At 44.9% G+C, this 19338-nt stretch overlaps 1 protein-coding gene and 1 pseudogene across 2 annotated transcripts; both read left to right on the forward strand.

Moving 5' to 3' along the window:
• Nucleotides 1-1072: 1072 nt before the first annotated feature.
• LOC311114659 (NACHT, LRR and PYD domains-containing protein 12-like) lies at nt 1073-7243 on the forward strand (annotated as a pseudogene). The gene is made up of 10 exons: nt 1073-1240; nt 1993-2283; nt 2742-4538; nt 4648-4902; nt 5084-5257; nt 5549-5714; nt 5849-6019; nt 6194-6367; nt 6524-6570; nt 6694-7243. The product of its transcript is annotated as an NACHT, LRR and PYD domains-containing protein 12-like (transcript).
• Nucleotides 7244-13529: 6286 nt separating this feature from the next.
• On the forward strand, nt 13530-16626 carry LOC311114658 (ribonuclease inhibitor-like; the record flags this gene model as incomplete). The annotated part of the gene is made up of 8 exons (XM_084189900.1): nt 13530-13564; nt 13882-14331; nt 14636-14893; nt 15226-15399; nt 15480-15641; nt 15841-16011; nt 16093-16249; nt 16579-16626. 8 exons carry the CDS (start codon nt 13530-13532, stop codon nt 16624-16626), a joined length of 1455 nt encoding a protein of 484 aa, XP_084046026.1.
• Between the last annotated feature and the right edge of the window lie 2712 nt (nt 16627-19338).

A 19338-nucleotide genomic window follows, 5' to 3' on the forward strand; every position in this document is an offset into this window, starting at 1 on the left:
TGGCCCCCCGTGGGAATCGAACCCACAACCCTGGCGTTGCAAACGCCATGCTCTACCAACTGAGCTACCTCCCTGCCGGCCATTCCCTCCCCTACCCTGGACGACGCTGGGCCAATTGTGAGCCGCCCCATTGGTCTCCCGGTTGCGGCCGGCTACAGCAGAGCCTGGATTCGAACCAGGATCTCTAGTGGATCAGCCTTAGACCACTGCGCCACTCGGGAGAAGCGCATGGCCTTATATATTGAATATCCCAATGATGAAGAGAGAGAGAAAGAAAAACAGACAGACTGATGGACAGAGAGAGACAGACTAACAGACAGACTGACTGACAGATAGACAGACTGACAGACAACAGACAGACTGACAGACAGACTTACAGACTGACAGACAGAAAAATCAACTTCATTAATTAATTCATGCTTTAAATAAAAAGTATATAAAACAGACAGACAGACTGATAGACTGACTGACAGAAAAATCAACATGTTTTTAAAAATATTTATATATTTTATTTTTGAATATCCCTACTATGAAGAGAGAGAGAAAGAAACACATACAGACAGATGGATGGACAGAGAGACAGACCGACAGACAGACTGATAGAAAAATCAACTTTATTAATACATTTGTGCTTTAAATACAAAGTATATAAAACAGACAGACAGACACAGTTTTGTATTATAAACTAAGACACGCCTCTCTGACTATTCCTTTGAATTAATTTATATCCAGTCACCAAACCCTGTCAGTACAGAGATGATGAAACTTTGCGGTTAACTGCAAAGTTCAGGAAGTTAACATTGCCAATTTAGCGACTTTGTCGCTATATTTAGCGAGTATTCAGAGCAGAAGATGTTCACCACTCCGCGTCCAGACTGCAAATGAATCGCGCATGCGAGAAGCCGCCGCTGGCTGATCCCGCCCTTATTTTTTTGTGGTCCATTTAGATTGTTAATGTAGATTGTATACAAAAAAAATTCTCTCTCACGAAGTTATTCCTCTCTCCTACAGCGTCCATCACAATTACAAGCGCATGGCCAATGATGCAAATTGAGTGGTGACGTCATTTAGCGACTTCTAGTGACTTTTAGGACAGCCAATAGCTACTTTACTTACTGAGGAGTTGGCAACACTGAGGAAGTATCCTCCTCTACAACGCCCAGAACATGAAACAGACCAAAGAAAGTAGGAGGAAGAAAGAGCACCATTGTAGACGGCACAACAAGACAACTTACATGCGGTAAGTGTCGTCTTTTTAGGGATTCAAAGCTCTATATAACCGTTATATAGATATGTTTTACATCCTACCGAGTGTTGTGCATTAGTTTTTTTCGTTTTCTGTTTATGTGTTGAGTTTTAAAGAATTGTCTGCTTTGCTGCACGGTGTCTCGCTCTTATCGTGGTCAGGTTGTTATTGTTAAAGAAAATGTATACTCAATGGCGTACCTGGTTAAATAAAATAAATATACTAGGGAATCTTTCTGTAAGTCAACTATGTATCCTTTGTGATGACCATTCTAGCCTTCTGTGGTTATGGCATAGGACTACAATACTGATACCGAATTGAGACTGTACTGAGGGCAAAAGGGGGTACAACTCAATATTAGGAAGGTGTTCTGAGGGCAAAAGGGGGTACAACTCAATATTAGGAAGGTGTTCTGAGGGCAAAAGGGGGTACAACTCAATATTAGGAAGGTGTTCTGAGGGCAAAAGGGGTGTAACTCAATATTAGGAAGGTGTTCTGAGGGCAAAAGGGGTGCAACTCAATATTAGGAAGGTGTTCTGAGGGCAAAAGGGGGTGCAACTCAATATTAGGAAGGTGTTCTGAGGGCAAAAGGGGTGCAACTCAATATTAGGAAGGTGTTCTGACGGCAAAAGGGGGTGTAACTCAATATTAGGAAGGTGTTCTGAGGGCAAAAGGGGGTGTAACTCAATGTAAGGAAAGTGTTCAGTGTATATTGTCTGTTCTCTCTTTGCTTCTGGCTCTCTCAGGGGGAGGAGACTGACTGTCTTATATCATGGATCAGACTCCTCAGTCCCTCGTTCCAGCCCAGGACTCTGGTCCGCTGTCCTCCATTACGGCTCAGCCTGCCCCACCACAGTCCTCCATTACGGCTCAGCCTGCCCCACCACAGTCCTCCATTACGGCTCAGCCTGCCCCACCACAGTCCTCCATTACAGCTCAGGGTGGTTCTGTTGTTGTTGCACCCCAACTTGTTGGCTGCAATCTCGGAGGTTCAGTTTATGAAAACATCAGTGTTACTATGCCTTCACATGGTGCTGGTAAGACAATTCTTTATTGTTATTTTTGTTATAATAGAAAATAATGCAAAAAAACAAAACAAATTATTACAGAAATGTTGATTAGTTAATATGCAGTGTCCCTGTCAAATAATACTATACAATTAAGCATATATTTTTTGTTTTGATAGGGTACGACAGTTGAACTAAGCTCATGAGGTATTTGTAAGTTGTATTCTTCAAGAATCAAATGGGTACACAGTATATAATTAATTTTAAAGTAAAAAAATGGATGTACCAGTTGTAGATTAACACACACACACAGACTCATAAAAGTCAGAAAAAAAAAAATATGGCACGCCCATGCAGGAAATCGGACTTTGAAACCAGTAACTGAAAGTATTGTGTTCGTTACGGTACTGAATACTGCAGATAAAAAAACAGAAGTAAAGATATATTTTATGCATCCCACAACACTATCAATGTTCTTTCCTCATTAGATGAAGATCTGCAAAAAGTCAAGGGCAAACACAAGTCCAACATGAAGAAGAAGTTTGGGAGCATCTTTGAGAGGCTTGGAAAACGGGGAAACCCAACATTGCTGGACAATATTTACACCGAGCTCTACATCACAACTGGGGAGAGTGAAGGGGTTAATAAAGAGCATGAGGTATGGCAGATTGAAGATACGGCTCGGACCAAAGCATTTCAAGACCATGCAATCAACTGCAATGACATCGCTGGCATTGGAAAAACGGTCTCAGTGCAGAAGTTCATCCTTGACTGGGCAGAAGGAATAGCCAATCGGGATGTAGATTTTGTCTTCGCACTTCCATTCAGGGACTTGAATTTCATCAAAGATGACTACAATCTCTTGGAGCTCCTGAGTGACTTCCACCCTGAACTAACAGATATCAAGGATGCAAAGAAGGTGGTCGACTGCAAAGTCGTGTTCATCTTGGATGGTCTGGATGAAAGCCAACTTCCACTGGATTTCCATAACGACAACATCAGTGGATGTGCTGCTGACAAACCTCATCAAGGGGAATCTGATTCCTTCTGCTCTCCTCTGGATAACCTCCCGACCAGCAGCAGTTGATAAGATACCCTCCGACTGTTTTGACCGTGTAACAGAAGTTCGGGGATTCAACGACCCACAGAAAGAAGAATACTTCAAGAAGAGATTCAGTGATGATGAGAACCTGTCCAGCAAAATCATCTCACACATAAAGACATCGAGGAGTCTCTTCATCATGTGCCACATTCCAGTCTTCTGTTGGATTACTGCCATGGTTCTTGGGAAAATGTTGAGTGAAAATGACCATGGAAAAGTCCCTAAAACTCTGACTGAGATGTACATTCGTTTCCTTCTCACTCTGACAAGCATGAAGAACAAGAAATATAATGGGAAAAACGAACCAGATCCTCGTATTCTGTCAGAGTCTGACGTACAGATAATTCTGAAGCTTGGAAAACTAGCCTTCCAAAACTTGGAAAAGAGCAATCTGGTGTTTTCTGAAGACGATCTGAGAGGGTGTGGCATTGATGTCAAAGAAGGCTTCTTGCTCTCAGGGATGTGCACAGAGCTCTTCAGAGAGGAGGACCCAATGTTTAGAGCAAACAAGTACAGCTTTGTGCATCTCAGCATTCAGGAGTTCTTCGCTGCACTCTATGTTGCCTACCTCTTTGTCAGTGAAAATGTCAACCCCGTTTGCATCAAGAGAGAACAGGCTACCAAGATCGAATTACGGGTATTTTGGAGAAGGTGATGACTAAGATTACAGGCCACAACCCAGAGGTTCTCAGCAGCAGCAGAAAACACTGCATGACTTGCAGAGGAGTGCGGTGGATGAAGCTTTGAAGAGCAAGACCGGTCATCTAGACCTCTTCCTCCGCTTCCTTCTGGGCATCTCACTGGAGTCCAATCAGATCCTCTTGAAATGCCTACAGCTCCAGACATAGGGAGACAAAGAGAGTATCCAGAATACCATCCAATACATCAAAGACAAGCTCTCAGACGAAAAACAAAGACAATATCCCTCCCCAGAGAGGTGCATCAATCTCTTCCACTGTTTGATTGAGTTGAACGATACCTCATTTGTAAATGAAATTCAAAGGTTCTTGACATCCAAAAACCCTGCTGAGAAGAAGCTGACGCCTGCACAGTGCTCGGCGATGGCATACGTACTCTTGATGTCAGAGGAAGTGTTGGACAAACTGGACGTGAGAGAGTACAACACGTCAGATGAGGGGCGTAAGAGGCTGGTCCCTGCTGTTCGATGCTGCCGAAAGGCTATGTGAGTTGAAGTGTTGATATGTACAGTATGTCACTGTATGTCTTATAGCCATTTTAATCAGTCCTATACTACATCCACATCTCCCATAATAAACGTCTCTCCTCTGTAGACTAGCGGACTGCCGCCTTACAACGAGTTGCTGTGAAACGGTGGCATCTGCACTACAGCTGCCCGACTCCCAGCTGAGAGAGCTGGACCTCAGCGGCAACGCCCTGTTGGACCTGAAGTCCCTCTCTGTTGGACTGAGGAGTCCCAACTGCCGACTGGAGTCACTTAACCTTAGCCATATCAACATGGGAAGATCGGGACCAGAGCTTCTAAAGGCTGTGCTGATGGGTGCTCACAGCCAGCCACTTGTGTTGAGGTGAGTGCTATGCCTGGAACAACACACAGCAGAACACTTTTCAACAGTCAGTAACCTTCCAAATCTACTCTGGCAAAGAAAACAAGCAATAAATATAATGATAAACAACTTTAAATGACGGTGGTATGCTTGTTGGCAAGTTTGAACAATTCAATCATTTTTTTGGGGTTGTTTCACACAGACTCACCAGTTGTGATCTCAAAGATGACGTTTGTGAAACCGTTGCCTCGGCTCTCCAGGCAGCTGGCTCATGTCTGACAGAGCTGGATCTCAGCTACAACAAACTGACAGACACAGGGGTGAAGCAGATCTCCAGTGGTCTTATGAGTCCACACTGTAACCTGAAGATACTGAGGTGAGTAATGAACATGTTTAAAGGGGAAGGTCAGGATCAATAGAAGGGAAATGCCTGCAATTTTCAAAATTGTCAAATCAACTCCATATGTGGTTTGACATTAGGTGATTTGTTCATTTATGTAAAAACATTGCACACATGCCCCTATCACTTACCATTGATTGTTAGCTAGCTTCTTAGTCCAGGATTTGGCTTAATGTGTCTTGAAACTGGCCCTATAGGTTAATGTATTCTTGATTAATGACAGCTCCCCTTTACATTTAGTTAATACATTTTTTTCATGTTGGACAGACTGACTGGTTGTGGGGTTACAGAGGAGTCCTGTGGAAGTTTGTCCTCTGCTATAGCAGTCTCTCAGCTCGAGGAACTACGTCTGGGCTGCAACAAACTGGGCGACTGGAGTAAAGCTGCTGTCTGCTGGACTGATGGATCCACACTGTCAGATACAGACTCTGGGGTGAGAAATAAACCGTTATGTTTAATCTTCCACATGTTACAGTAGAAGAAACCTTTTATTACCGCATTGTTAAAACTATACCGTAACAATGGAAACACCAAGAGAACGTAGCGTTAAATTCTCTCCCTCCCAAGGCTAAGGGAGTGTAATCTCTCCAGACGTTCCTGTGTCTCCCTGGCTCCTGTCCTGTGGTCATACTCAGTACTGAGAGAGCTGGACCTGAGAGACAACAGCCTGTGGTACTCTGGAATGAGGCTCCTCTCTGCTGGACTGAGGAACCCCAACTGTGCCTTACAGACTCTTAGGTAGATTACACATTTGATATTGTGAAAGCATACTGTAAACTTCAGAAAACAGTCAAATAGGAATGATTGAACTAGTGAACTGCACTGCACTTAAATGGAATTTAAACGTTTTAACTTAAAAAATATATACTCTAGCAGTTGTTCATTGTTTTATGCTGTCTCTTCTCTCTGTAGGCTTTCTGGTTGTCTAGTCACAGAGAAAGGCTGTATGTTTCTTGCCTCTGCTCTGGAGTCAAATCCCTCCCACCTGAAAGAACTGGACCTGAGCTTCAATCACCCAGGAGACTCCGGAGTGAAGCTGCTCTCTGCTAGACTGGAGGATCCACACTGTAGACTGGAGAAACTCAGGTAAAAGGAAATTTAGTTGATTTGACTTTTGCTTCTGTTAACACCTCATTGCTCAATGGGCTTTCAAGACTCTAGTTTATATAGTGAAATCATCAAAGTAATCTCCACTGTAATCAGGTTCAATAGGCCCTACATGACTCTTTCTTTGTCCCACAGTTTGGACCATGGTGGAGAGTCCAGAATCAAACCAGGCCTGAGGAAATGTGAGTCATCAAACTACATTTAGGAAAAGAAAGCTGGCTTTTTAAGCACCTAAACTTTTATAAGCAAATTGTGAAAATAACATAAAACACATGTTTCTGTTTTTCTGCCTTGTCTTGCTACAGATGCCTGCCAGCTCAAGCTGAACGATATGTCAGCAGATAGTGACCTGACTCTGTCCGAGGACAACACGAGGGTGGTGAGGAGAACACAGGTTAACCGATATCCTTATTTGGATTTCTCTGATTCAGATGACTCAGATCGGACAAAAAAGTTGGATAAGTGGGCCAAAGTACGCTGCAGGGAGCCCCTGTCTGATGGTCGTTTCTACTGGCAGGTTGAATGGACTGGCTGGGTTGACATTGGGGTGACAAATACATCCAGATCGGTTACTGAGAAGAAGAGGTCTTGGGGGCTTTTCTGCTGCAATGAACAGTACACATTTATTCATAATATCAGGATCTCAGTTGTGCCAGTACCCAGGCCGGACACAAAGTGTATAGGAGTGTATCTGGACTTTCCGGCCGGCGCTCTGTCCTTTTACAGCGTCTCCTCTGGTACACTGACCCACCTGTACACATTCCACACCACGTTCACTGAGCCCCTTTACCCTAGTTCAAAATCATGTGTGATGAGAGGGAGATATTTGGCTCAGTTAAAATCCAAACTCTGTGAATGAAAGCAGCCATCACCAGAGTAACTGACAGACACATTTTTAATTTAATTTTATTTCTGTAAATAGATTTAGTCTGTTTTTTGGGGGGAGATTTTAATTGAACTTTATTGATATCCAGGTGGGAAATCGAAATGGTATAGTCACACATGTCTCTGTCTGATATCAAGTGATGAAGATGACATCCACCTGTCTCATCAAACACATCATCACTCAGTGATGACATCAACCTGTCTCATCACAAATACACCTTCACTCAGAGAGATGACATCCACCTGTCTCATCACAAATACACCTTCACTCAGAGAGATGACATTTACATTTTAGTCATTTAGCAGACGCTCTTATCCAGAGCGACTTACAGTTAGCACATACATTATTCTATCGAACCCACAACCCTGGCGTTGCAAACGCCATGCTCTACCAACTGAGCTACATCCCCTGCCGGCCATTCCCTCCCCTACCCTGGACGACGCTGGGCCAATTGTGCGCCGCCCCATGGGTCTCCCGGTTGCGGCCGGCTACGACAGAGCCTGGATTCGAACCAGGATCTCTAGTGGCACACTAGACCACTGCGCCACTCGGCAGGTGACATCCACCTGTCTCATCACAAATACACCTTCACTCAGAGAGATGACATCCACCTGTCTCATCACAAATACACCTTCACTTAGAGAGAGGACAATGATGTTTTGATTAGAAAATGTTAGGTAATAAACGTAATAAATATTTACCATTCACACATCATTCAGCTTTGGGTGGAAATGGTCTTTCGAAGTTGTTTGTTTATATTTTTATTATTGTATTATTGTTGTTGTTATAGTTATGTTTGATTATTAATATGTTTTTAATGATTAATTTGTGTAAAAGGGGGGGGGGGGGGTGATACTACAGAGTGATAGAGGAAAGAGAGAGAGCAAGGGAGGGAGGAGGGGGAGAAAGGGAGAGTGATAGAGGAAAGAGCGTGGGAGGGGGAGAAAGGGAGAGTGAAAGAGGGAGGAGGGGGAGAAAGGGAGAGTGATAGAGGAAAGAGCAAGGGAGGGAGGAGGGGGAGAAAGGGAGAGTGATAGAGGGAAGAGCGAGGGAGGGAGGAGGGGGAGAAAGGGAGAGTGAGAGAGGAAAGAGTGTGGGAGGGAGGAGGGGGAGAAAGGGAGAGTGATAGAGGGAAGAGCATGGGAGGGAGGAGGGGGAGAAAGGGAGAGTGATAGAGGGAAGAGCATGGGAGGGAGGAGGGGGAGAAAGGGAGAGTGATAGAGGGAAGAGCGTGGGAGGGGGGAGAAAGGGAGAGTGATAGAGGGAAGAGCGAGGGAGGGAGGAGGGGGAGAAAGGGAGAGTGATAGAGGGAAGAGCGAGGGAGGGAGGAGGGGGAGGAAGGGAGAGTGATAGAGGGAAGAGCATGGGAGGGAGGAGGGGGAGAAAGGGAGAGTGATAGAGGGAAGAGCATGGGAGGGAGGAGGGGGAGAAAGGGAGAGTGATAGAGGGAATAGCGTGGGAGGGAGGAGGGGGGAGAAAGGGAGAGTGATAGAGGGAAGAGCGAGGGAGGAGGGGGAGAAATTGAGAGTGATAGAGGGAAGAGCGTGGGAGGGAGGAGGGGGAGAAAGGGAGAGTGATAGAGGAAAGAGCGTGGGAGGAGGGGGAGAAAGGGAGAGTGATAGAGGATTGAGCGTGGGAGGGAGGAGGGGGAGAAAGGGAGAGAGATAGAGGGAGGAGGGGGAGAAAGGGAGAGTGATAGAGGAAAGAGCGTGGGAGGGAGGAGGGGGAGAAAGGGAGAGTGATAGAGGAAAGAGCGTGGGAGGGAGGAGGGGGAGAAAGGGAGAGTGATAGAGGAAAGAGCGTGGGAGGGAGGAGGGGGAGAAAGGGAGAGTGATAGAGGGAAGAGCGAGGGAGGGAGGAGGGGGAGAAAGGGAGAGTGATAGAGGAAAGAGCGTGGGAGGGAGGAGGGGGAGAAAGGGAGAGTGATAGAGGGAAGAGCGAGGGAGGGAGGAGGGGGAGAAAGGGAGAGTGATAGAGGGAAGAGCGAGGGAGGGAGGAGGGGGAGAAAGGGAGAGTGATAGAGGAAAGAGCGTGGGAGGGGGAGAAAGGGAGAGTGATAGAGGGAAGAGCGTGGGAGGGAGGAGGGGGAGAAAGGGAGAGTGATAGAGGGAAGAGCGTGGGAGGGAGGAGGGGGAGAAAGGGAGAGTGATAGAGGGAAGAGCGAGGGAGGGAGGAGGGGGAGAAAGGGAGAGTGATAGAGGGAAGAGCGAGGGAGGGAGGAGGGGGAGAAAGGGAGAGTGATAGAGGAAAGAGCGTGGGAGGGGGAGAAAGGGAGAGTGATAGAGGGAAGAGCGTGGGAGGGAGGAGGGGGAGAAAGGGAGAGTGATAGAGGAAAGAGCGTGGGAGGGAGGAGGGGGAGAAAGGGAGAGTGATAGAGGGAAGAGCGAGGGAGGGAGGAGGGGAGAAAGGGAGAGTGATAGAGGGAAGAGCGAGGGAGGAGGGGTGGATGATACTTTAGAGCAGGGGTGGGCAAACTTTGTCTCAGATAAAAATAAAAGTTGTTCGATTTGTCTCATCAAAATCAATTTGAGGGACGGAAAAAAGGGCATTTATTTGAAAATATAAAATCTATATAATATATATATAAAATATATAGCTCCGTTATACTTTCTATCTAGCATCTAGTTGAAGACGTTCAAGAATGGCCTGGAGTGTTTTCCTCCTCCTCCTCCTACCCTATCCTCCTCTTCCTCCCCTATCCTCCTCCTCCTATTCCCCTATCCTCCTCCTCCCCTATCCTCCTCCTCCTCTGTCCTCCTCCCCTTCCCTCCTCCTCCTCCTCCTCCCCTATCCTCCTCCTCCTCCCCTATCCTCCTCTGGTTTATGTGAATGTGTGTGGGTTTTGTGTGAGTGTCAGTGTAGTGTGTGAGTGAGTGTGTATATAGTCTGCATACACAGTATAGTCCAGTCAGTGTGTATATAGTGTGTATATATAGTCAAGTGTGTGTATATATAGTCTAGTGAGTGTATATATAGTCTAGTGAGTGTGTATATAGTGTGTATATATAGTCAAGTGTGTGTGCATATAGTCAAGTGAGTGTGTATATAGTGTGTATATAGTCTAGTCAGTGTGTATATAGTGTGTATATATAGTCTAGTGAGTATGTATATAACAAAGTACAGTGGGGAAAAAAAGTGTTTAGTCAGCCACCAATTGTGCAAGTTCTCCCACTTAAAAAGATGAGAGAGGCCTGTAATTTTCATCATAGGTACACGTCAACTATGACAGACAAATTGAGGAAAAAAAATCCAGAAAATCCCATTGTAGGATTTTTAATGAATTTATTTGCAAATTATGGTGGAAAATAAGTATTTGGTCACCTACAAACAAGCAAGATTTCTGGCTCTCACAGACCTGTAACTTCTTCTTTCAGAGGATCCTCTGTCCTCCACTCGTTACCTGTATTAATGGCACCTGTTTGAACTTGTTATCAGAAAAAAATACACCTGTCCACAACCTCAAACAGTCACACTCCAAACTTCACAATGGCCAAGACCAAAGAGCTGTCAAAGGACACCAAAAACAAAATTGTAGACCTGCACCAGGCTGGGAAGACTGAATCTGCAATAGGTAAGCAGCTTGGTTTGAAGAAATCAACTGTGGGAGCAATTATTAGGAAATGGAAGACATACAAGACCACTGATAATCTCCCTCGATCTGGGGCTCCACGCAAAATCTCACCCCGTGGGGTCAAAATGATCACAAGAACGGTGAGCAAAAATCCCAGAACCACACGGGGGGACCTAGTGAATGACCTGCAGAGAGCTGGGACCAAAGTAACAAAGCCAACCATCAGTAACACACTACGCCGCCAGGGACTCAAATCCTGCAGTGCGAGACGTGTCCCCCTGCTTAAGCCAGTACATGTCCAGGCCCGTCTGAAGTGCATTTGGATGATCCAGAAGAGGATTGGGAGAATGTCATATGGTCAGATGAAACCAAAATATAACTTTTTGGTAAAAACTCAACTCGTCATGTTTGGAGGACAAAGAATGCTGAGTTGCATCCAAAGAACACCATACCTACTGTGAAGCATGGGGGTGGAAACATCATGCTTTGGGGCTGTTTTTCTGCAAAGGGACCAGGACGACTGATCCGTGTAAAGGAAAGAATGAATGGGGCCATGTATCGTGAGATTTTGAGTGAAACCCTCCTTCCATCAGCAAGGGCATTGAAGATGAAACGTGGCTGGGTCTTTCAGCATGACAATGATCCCAAACACACCGCCCGGGCAACGAAGGAATGGCTTCGTAAGAAGCATTTCAAGGTCCTGGAGTGGCCTAGCCAGTCTCCAGATCTCAACCCCATAGAAAATCTTTGGAGGGAGTTGAAAGTCTGTGTTGCCCAGCGACAGCCCCAAAACATCACTGCTCTAGAGGAGATCTGCATGGAGGAATGGGACAAAATACCAGCAACAGTGTGTGAAAACCTTGTGAAGACTTACAGAAAACGTTTGACCTGTGTCATTGCCAACAAAGGGTATATAACAAAGTATTGAGAAACTTTTGTTATTGACCAAATACTTATTTTCCACCATCATATGCCAATAAATTCATAAAAAATCCTACAATGTGATTTTCTGGATTTTTTTTCCTCATTTTGTCTGTCATAGTTGACGTGTACCTATGATGAAAATTACAGGCCTCTCTCATCTTTTTAAGTGGGAGAACTTGCACAATTGGTGGCTGACTAAATACTTTTTTTCCCCACTGTATTGAGAAACGTTTGTTATTGACCAAATACTTATTTTCCACCATAATTTGCAAAAAAATTCATAAAAAATCCTACAATGTGATTTTCTGGATTTTTTTTCCTCAATTTGTCTGTCATAGTTGACGTGTACCTATGATGAAAATTACAGGCCTCTCTCATCTTTTTAAGTGGGAGAACTTGCACAATTGGTGGCTGACTAAATACTTTTTTCCCCCACTGTATATAGTGTGTATATATAGTCTAGTGAGTGTGTATATAGTGTGTATATAGTGTGTATATATAGTATGTATATATAGTCAAGTGTGTGTATATATAGTCTAGTGAGTGTGTATATAGTGTGTATATATAGTCTAATGAGAGTGTATGTAGTGTGTATATATAGTGAGTGTGCATAGAGTCAATGCAAGATAGGGTCAGTGGGTAACCATTTAATTAACTATTTAGCAGTCTTCTGGCTATTTAGCAGTCTTCTGGCTTGGGGGTAGAAGCTGTCGGACAGGCTCATAGAGCCGATGCTCCGCTACAGTTTGCCGGACGGTAGCAGAGTGAACAGTCTATGGCTTGTATATTGACTGGTGTTGCTAAGCCTTCAGTAACTCCAAATTAATTATTAACCTTAAAAGGGGGTGCCAAGGCTATATTATCGCATTTGACCTTTGATATTGCGACACTACAATTTATGAGTTGGCATTGGCAGGTGTTGCAAGAAAGCATAGACATTAAAACCTGCCTACAAATGAGGTCATGAGGGAAGTGAACATTTAATCAGAGACAAAGAACACTTTCATCAGACTGAGTGTGGTGAGTGTCTTTAGATTAAGTCTCTTTTCAATTATATGAGCCTCCGTTAATGTTGTCAACCCAACTCTTCATGTTCTAATGTCGCTGCACTCCAGCTTGTTGGCTGCAATGGTGAGGGATCCAGTTAACATTAATATCACTATGAGTTCACATGGCGCTGGTGAGAAACTTTATTTCTCCGTTTATTATTTTACGACCGAAGATCATAAAGATATTTACGAAGATAATAGAGGGTATTTGTTTTTTTTTTATTAAGAGCTTGACTGTTTCCTGTCTCTCTCCAGAGACAAGTCATCCAGCTATTGGTGAGTCACACAGAAATGTGCACATTCTCAAAAATGATTTTCAGTGAACCAAACCTCTGTACTTATTTGAGATGAACAGATACAGCTCTACTAAAATAAGACAGAATGTGAATCCCCATTATAGTTGAATTTTCGTCTGCGTTTTGCGCCATTTAAAACACAGCAGTGACGTAAACTTGATCCTATTTAAAGTGAATATGCAAACATCATGAATTGACCTTGCAAATCTTCTCATTATTAGGCTATTTAGCACCGTCTACATTGGGTGTAGGTTAAGTACTGTACCAAACAACCCATGATGAGTCAACCTGCATGAAGAACACATGGTTTCGTTGAGAGGATCCTGTTCTGAAGAAGTCCCTAAAACTCTGACTGAGATGTACATTTGTTTCCTACTCACTCTGACAAACCTGGAGAACAAGAAGCATGGGAAAAATGAAACAGACCTTCGGAAACTGTCAGAGTCTGACGTACAGATCATTTTGAAACTTGGAAAACTAGCCTCCCATAACCTGTTAAAGAGCAATCTGGTGTTTTCTGAAGAAGATTTGAGAGAGTGTGATATTGATATCAATGAAGCCTTTTTGGGCTCAGGGATGTGCACAGAGATCTTCAGAGAGGAGGACCCAATGTTTAGAGTGAAGTTGTATAGCTTTGTGCATCTCAGCATTCAGGAGTTCTTCGCAGCACTCTATGTTTCCCATTGTCATGCCAATGGTTTGCCATGTATTTCACCATGGGTTTCACTATATTTCGGAAAGCTGGATACATTGCATGACTTACACAGGTGTGCAGTGGATAAAGCGTTCCACAACAAGAACGGCCACCTGGACCTCTTCCTCCGCTTCCTTCTGGGCATCTCACTGGAGTCCAATCAGATCCTCTTGAAATGCCTACAGCTCCAGACAGAGGGAGACAAAGAGAGTATCCAGAATACCATCCAATACATCAAGGTCAAGTTATCGACTGAATGGTTTGTTTCCTCAGAGAGGTGTATCAATCTCCTCTACTGTTTGATTGAGCTGAAGGACAACTCCCTGGTGAATGAAATTCTAAAGTTCCTGACCTCCCAAAGTCTCTCCAAGATTGAGCTGACACCTGCTCAGTGCTCGGCGCTGGCGTACATGCTGTTGATGTCAGAGGAGGTGCTGGATGAATTTGACACGAGAAAATACAACACGTCAAGTCAGGGCCGTAGCAGACTCCTCCCAATAGTTAGATACTGCAGGAAGGCTATGTAAGTTCAGATGATAGTGAATTTACATTTACGTCATTTAGCAGACGCTCTTATCCAGAGCGACTTACAGGAGCAATTAGGGTTAAGTGCCTTGCTTAAGGGTACAGATAGATTTTTCACCTAGTCGGCTCGGGGAATAGAAACAGCGACCTTTCGGTTACTGGCACAACGCTCTTACCCACTAAGCTACCTGCCTCCATTTACTTTCCTAAGATTGGTAGATTACCGTAGTCACTTACGACTATTAGTATAATTTACACTTTTTTTTATGTCCTTTATAAGCCCTTTGTTTTCCCCTCTTAAGGCGAGTGGCCTGCTATTTCACAGACGACTGCGCTGAAATTTTGGCATCAGCTATCCAAATGCCTGGCTCACACCTGAGAGAACTCAGCATAATCTACAGCCAGCTGGAGAACCAGAAGCCCTTCATAGACGCGCTGGCAAGTCCCAACAACAGACTAGAGTCACTAGACATCAGTCATATCCAAGGGTTTTCAACAACTGAGCTGGAGGTGCTAACTGCTGCACTGAATCAATCTTACAGTCAGCTGCACACACTAAGGTGAGCAATTATTAGTAAACAAAACAAAAAAAAGAGCAAACCAAGAAAAAGCTTCTTAGTAAAGTGGAAGAAAAATAGAAACGGAAGCCGTTTGTGACATGAATGGATGGATCTACAGCTTCTTCTTCTGCTGGCAACTAGCAATGCAACAACGGCACCTAAGGGATGTTAGGGGACGGAACAGGGGAAGTCAGCCAAGTGTTTAGCTGTTTGAAGTCAATTTAAAAGACTCTTCTGTAAACTTGTTTACTACGATTACACTCCGTAAGAGAGACTAAAGCATGTAAGTCCACAAAGTGTAGAAGGATGATCCACTTTGTTGTAATCCATAGGTTTCCTGGGTGTTGGCTCGACGAGAGCTGCGGTGAAATTGTGGCTTCAGCTCTGGCGTCAGAGAACAGCCATCTGAGAGAGCTGGACCTCAGCGACAACAAACTGACAGACACCGGGGTGGAGGGGATCTCCACTGGGCTTATGAGTCCACACTGTGAACTGAAGATACTGAGGTGCGATATTTACGACAACAAGTGTTTCGAATCGTGTCAATCCATACAGCCCCTTTTAATTCCATATTCTCTCACGCCAGACTTGTCCGTTGTGAGGTCACTTCCTGTGGAAGTTTGTCCCCTGCTCTAGCAGCCTCCCAGTTGGAGGAACTGCATCTGAGCTGCAACACCCTGGGCGACATGGGACTGAAGCTGCTCTCTGCTGGACTGGAGGATCCACACTGTCAGATACAGAAACAGGGGTGAGAAATGATGATGCTGTAAAAAAAAAAAAAAAAAAAAAAAAAAAATGTAAAGTGTGGTATACATACATACAGTTTTATTTAACATTCTATATTTCTGTGCACAGGTATTTGGATAAAACCAAATTCAAATTTCAATCTCTCTCTCTCTCTCTCTCTCTCTCTGTTTCTCCTGCTATCTCTCTCATTCATCTCTTAGACTGAGGCAGTGTAATCTATCAGAGTTATCCTGTGAGTCCCTGTCCTCTGTCCTGTGTTCAAACTCAACCCTGATAGAGCTGGACCTGAGAGACAACGACTTGGGGGATTCAGGAGTGGAGCGACTCTCTGCTGCACTGGGGGACCCTCGCTGTGCCTTGCAGGTTTTGGGGTGAGAGGCTCACATATTGATGTAAGCAAACCCTTTTGAATTGAGTATGGCACCCTAACTCATTCCAACTGTTCTCTGCAGGCTGTCTGGTTGTCTGGTCACAGAGGAAGGCTGTGCTTCTCTGGATTCAGCTCTGAGGTCAAACCCCTCCCACCTGAGAGAACTGGACCTGAGCTACAATCACCCAGGAGACTCTGGAGTGAAGCTGCTCTCTGCTAGACTGGAGGAGATCCACACTGTAGACTGGATAAACTCAAGTTAGTGTAATATGTTATGTGTACACTATTTAGTTACTTTAATATTCCTTTAATATTCCTCTGCATATTATGATTATTTCTTGACATGAACTATTTCTATTAAAACAATACAGTGTGGACTTGTGTGGAGAGTGCAGGATCAAACCAGGCCTGAGGAAATGTGAGTCTGACTGATGTGTAATATGATATACAGGGTTTCTTCAGTTTGACATTTCCTTTAAAACAATGAGAAAGTACCATCAGCTAAACAGAAAAACATTTAACTTTCCTATTTCCCTGGCTCCTCATTGTGCATGTGTGTCTTCTACAGATTCCTGTGAGCTCACCCTGGACCCAGATTCTGCACACATTGACCTGAGGCTGTCTGAGGATCAATCAATCAATCAATTTTATTTTATATAGCCCTTCTTACATCAGCTAATATCTCGAAGTGCTGTACAGAAACCCAGCCTAAAACCCCAAACAGCTAGTAATGCAGGTGTAGAAGCACGGTGGCTAGGAAAAACTCCCTAGAAAGGCGAAAACCTAGGAAGAAACCTAGAGAGGAACCAGGCTATGAGGGGTGGCCAGTCCTCTTCTGGCTGTGCCGGGTGGAGATTATAACAGAACCATGCCAAGATGTTCAAAAATGTTCATAAGTGACAAGCATGGTCAAATAATAATCAGGAATAAATCTCAGTTGGCTTTTCATAGCCGATCATTAAGAGTTGAAAACAGCAGGTCTGGGACAGGTAGGGGTTCCATAACCGCAGGCAGAACAGTTGAAACTGGAATAGCAGCAAGGCCAGGCGGACTGGGGACAGCAAGGAGTCACCACGGCCGGTAGTCCCGACGTATGGTCCTAGGGCTCAGGTCTCTCAGTTGGCTTTTCATAGCCGATCATTAAGAGTTGAAAACAGCAGGTCTGGGACAGGTAGGGGTTTCGTAACCGCAGGCAGAACAGTTGAAACTGGAATAGCAGCAAGGCCAGGCGGACTGGGGACAGCAAGGTGTCATCATGCCCGGTAGTCCTGACGTATGGTCCTAGGGCTCAGGTTCTCAGAGAGAAAGAGAGAACGAGAGAATTAGAGAGAGCATACTTAAATTCACACAGGACACTGGATAAGACAGGAGAAGTACTCCAGGTATAACCAACTAACCCCAGCCCCCCGACACATAAACTACTGCAGCATAAATACTGGAGGCTGAGACAGGAGCGGTCCGGAGACACTGTGGCCCCATCCGAAGAAACCCCCGGACAGGGCCAAACAGGAAGGATATAACCCCACCCACTCCGCCAAAGCACAGCCCCCGCACCACTAGAGGGATATCCTCAACCACCAACTTACAATCCTGAGACAAGTCCGAGTATAGCCCACAGAGGTCTCCACCACAGCACAAACCAGGGGGGGGGCGCCAACCCAGACAGGAAGATCACGTCAGTAACTCAACCCACTCAAGTGACGCACCCCTCCCAGGGACGGCATGAAAGAGCACCAGCAAGCCAGTGACTCAGCCCCTGCAACAGGGTTAGAGGCAGAGAACCCCAGTGGAGAGGGGAACCGGCCTGGCAGAGACAGCAAGGGCTGTTCGTTGCTCCAGAGCCTTTCCGTTCACCTTCACACTCCTGGGCCAGACTACACTCAATCATATGACCTACTGAAGAGATAAGTCTTCAGTACATTTACATTTACATTTTAGTCATTTAGCAGACGCTCTTATCCAGAGCGACTTACATATATATATTTTTTTATACTGGCCCCTTGTGGGAATCGAACCCACAACCCTGGCGTTGCAAACGCCATGCTCTATCAACTGAGCTACATCCCTGCCGGCCATTCCCTCCCCTACCCTGGACGACGCTGGGCCAATTGTGCGCCGCCCATGAGTCTCCCGGTCGCGGCCGGCTGCGACAGAGCCTGGATTCGAACCAGGATCTCTAGTGACACAGTTAGCACTGCGATGCAGTGCCTTAGACCACTGCGCCACTCAGGAGACTTAAAGGTTGAGACCGAGTCTGCGTCTCTCACATGGGTAGGCAGACTGTTCCATAAAAATGGAGATCTATAGGAGAAAGCCCTGCCTCCCGCTGTTTGCTTAGAAATTCTAGGGACAATTAGGAGGCCTGCGTCTTGTGACCGTAGCGTACGTATTGGTATGTACGGCAGGACCAACTCGGAAAGATAGGTAGGAGCAAGCCCATGTAACGCTTTATAGGTTAACAGTAAAACCTTGAAATCAGCCCTTGCCTTAACAGGAAGCCAGTGTAGGGAAGCTAGCACTGGAGTAATATGATCAAATTTCTTGGTTCTAGTCAGGATTCTAGCAGCCGTATTTAGCACTAACTGAAGTTTATTTAGTGCTTTATCCGGGTAGCCGGAAAATAGAGCATTGCAGTAGTCTAACCTAGAAGTAACAAATGCATGGATTAATTTTTCTGCATCATTTTTGGACAGAAAATTTCTGATTTTTGCAATGTTACGTAGATGGAAAAAAGCTATCCTTGAAACAGTCTTGATATGTTCGTCAAAAGAGAGATCAGGGTCAAGAGTAACGCCGAGGTCCTTCACAGTTTTATTTGAGACGACTTTACAACCATCAAGATGAATTGTCAGATTTAAGGACAGATTTAAGGATAGGAGGACAGTGTTGTGGAGAGAGGACAATGCTAACAGTCAGAGTAGTGCTAGCATAGGAAACGAAGCTAACAATGCTAACAGTGGGGATGGTGCTAGCATAGGAAACGAAGCTAACAATGCTAACAGTGGGGACGTTGTTAGCATAGGAAACGAAGCTACCAGAGGGGAAGAATCAAATAAATGGATTGATCCATCAATTTGTACAAGATCCCTGTCTGTGCATTGTACCAAGGGTCTACTGGACGTTTCTACTGGCAGGTGGAGGCCACAGGATGGTTTGATATTGGGGTTATTATCAAAGAAAACAATAGTATCTACAATATGTATGACCTCGTGGTAATATGTATGACCTTTATGGTATAATGATGTCATGCCATAGTGTTGTGAGGACAGAGGAAGAGTTAAGAAATGAGTGGTTTGGGGCCATAAAGTCTTCATTCCATTATGTCAAG

The sequence above is a fragment of the Coregonus lavaretus genome, assembly GCF_964263955.1.
Source record: "Coregonus lavaretus genome assembly, contig: HAP1_SCAFFOLD_1937, whole genome shotgun sequence".
NCBI lineage: Eukaryota > Metazoa > Chordata > Actinopteri > Salmoniformes > Salmonidae > Coregonus > Coregonus lavaretus.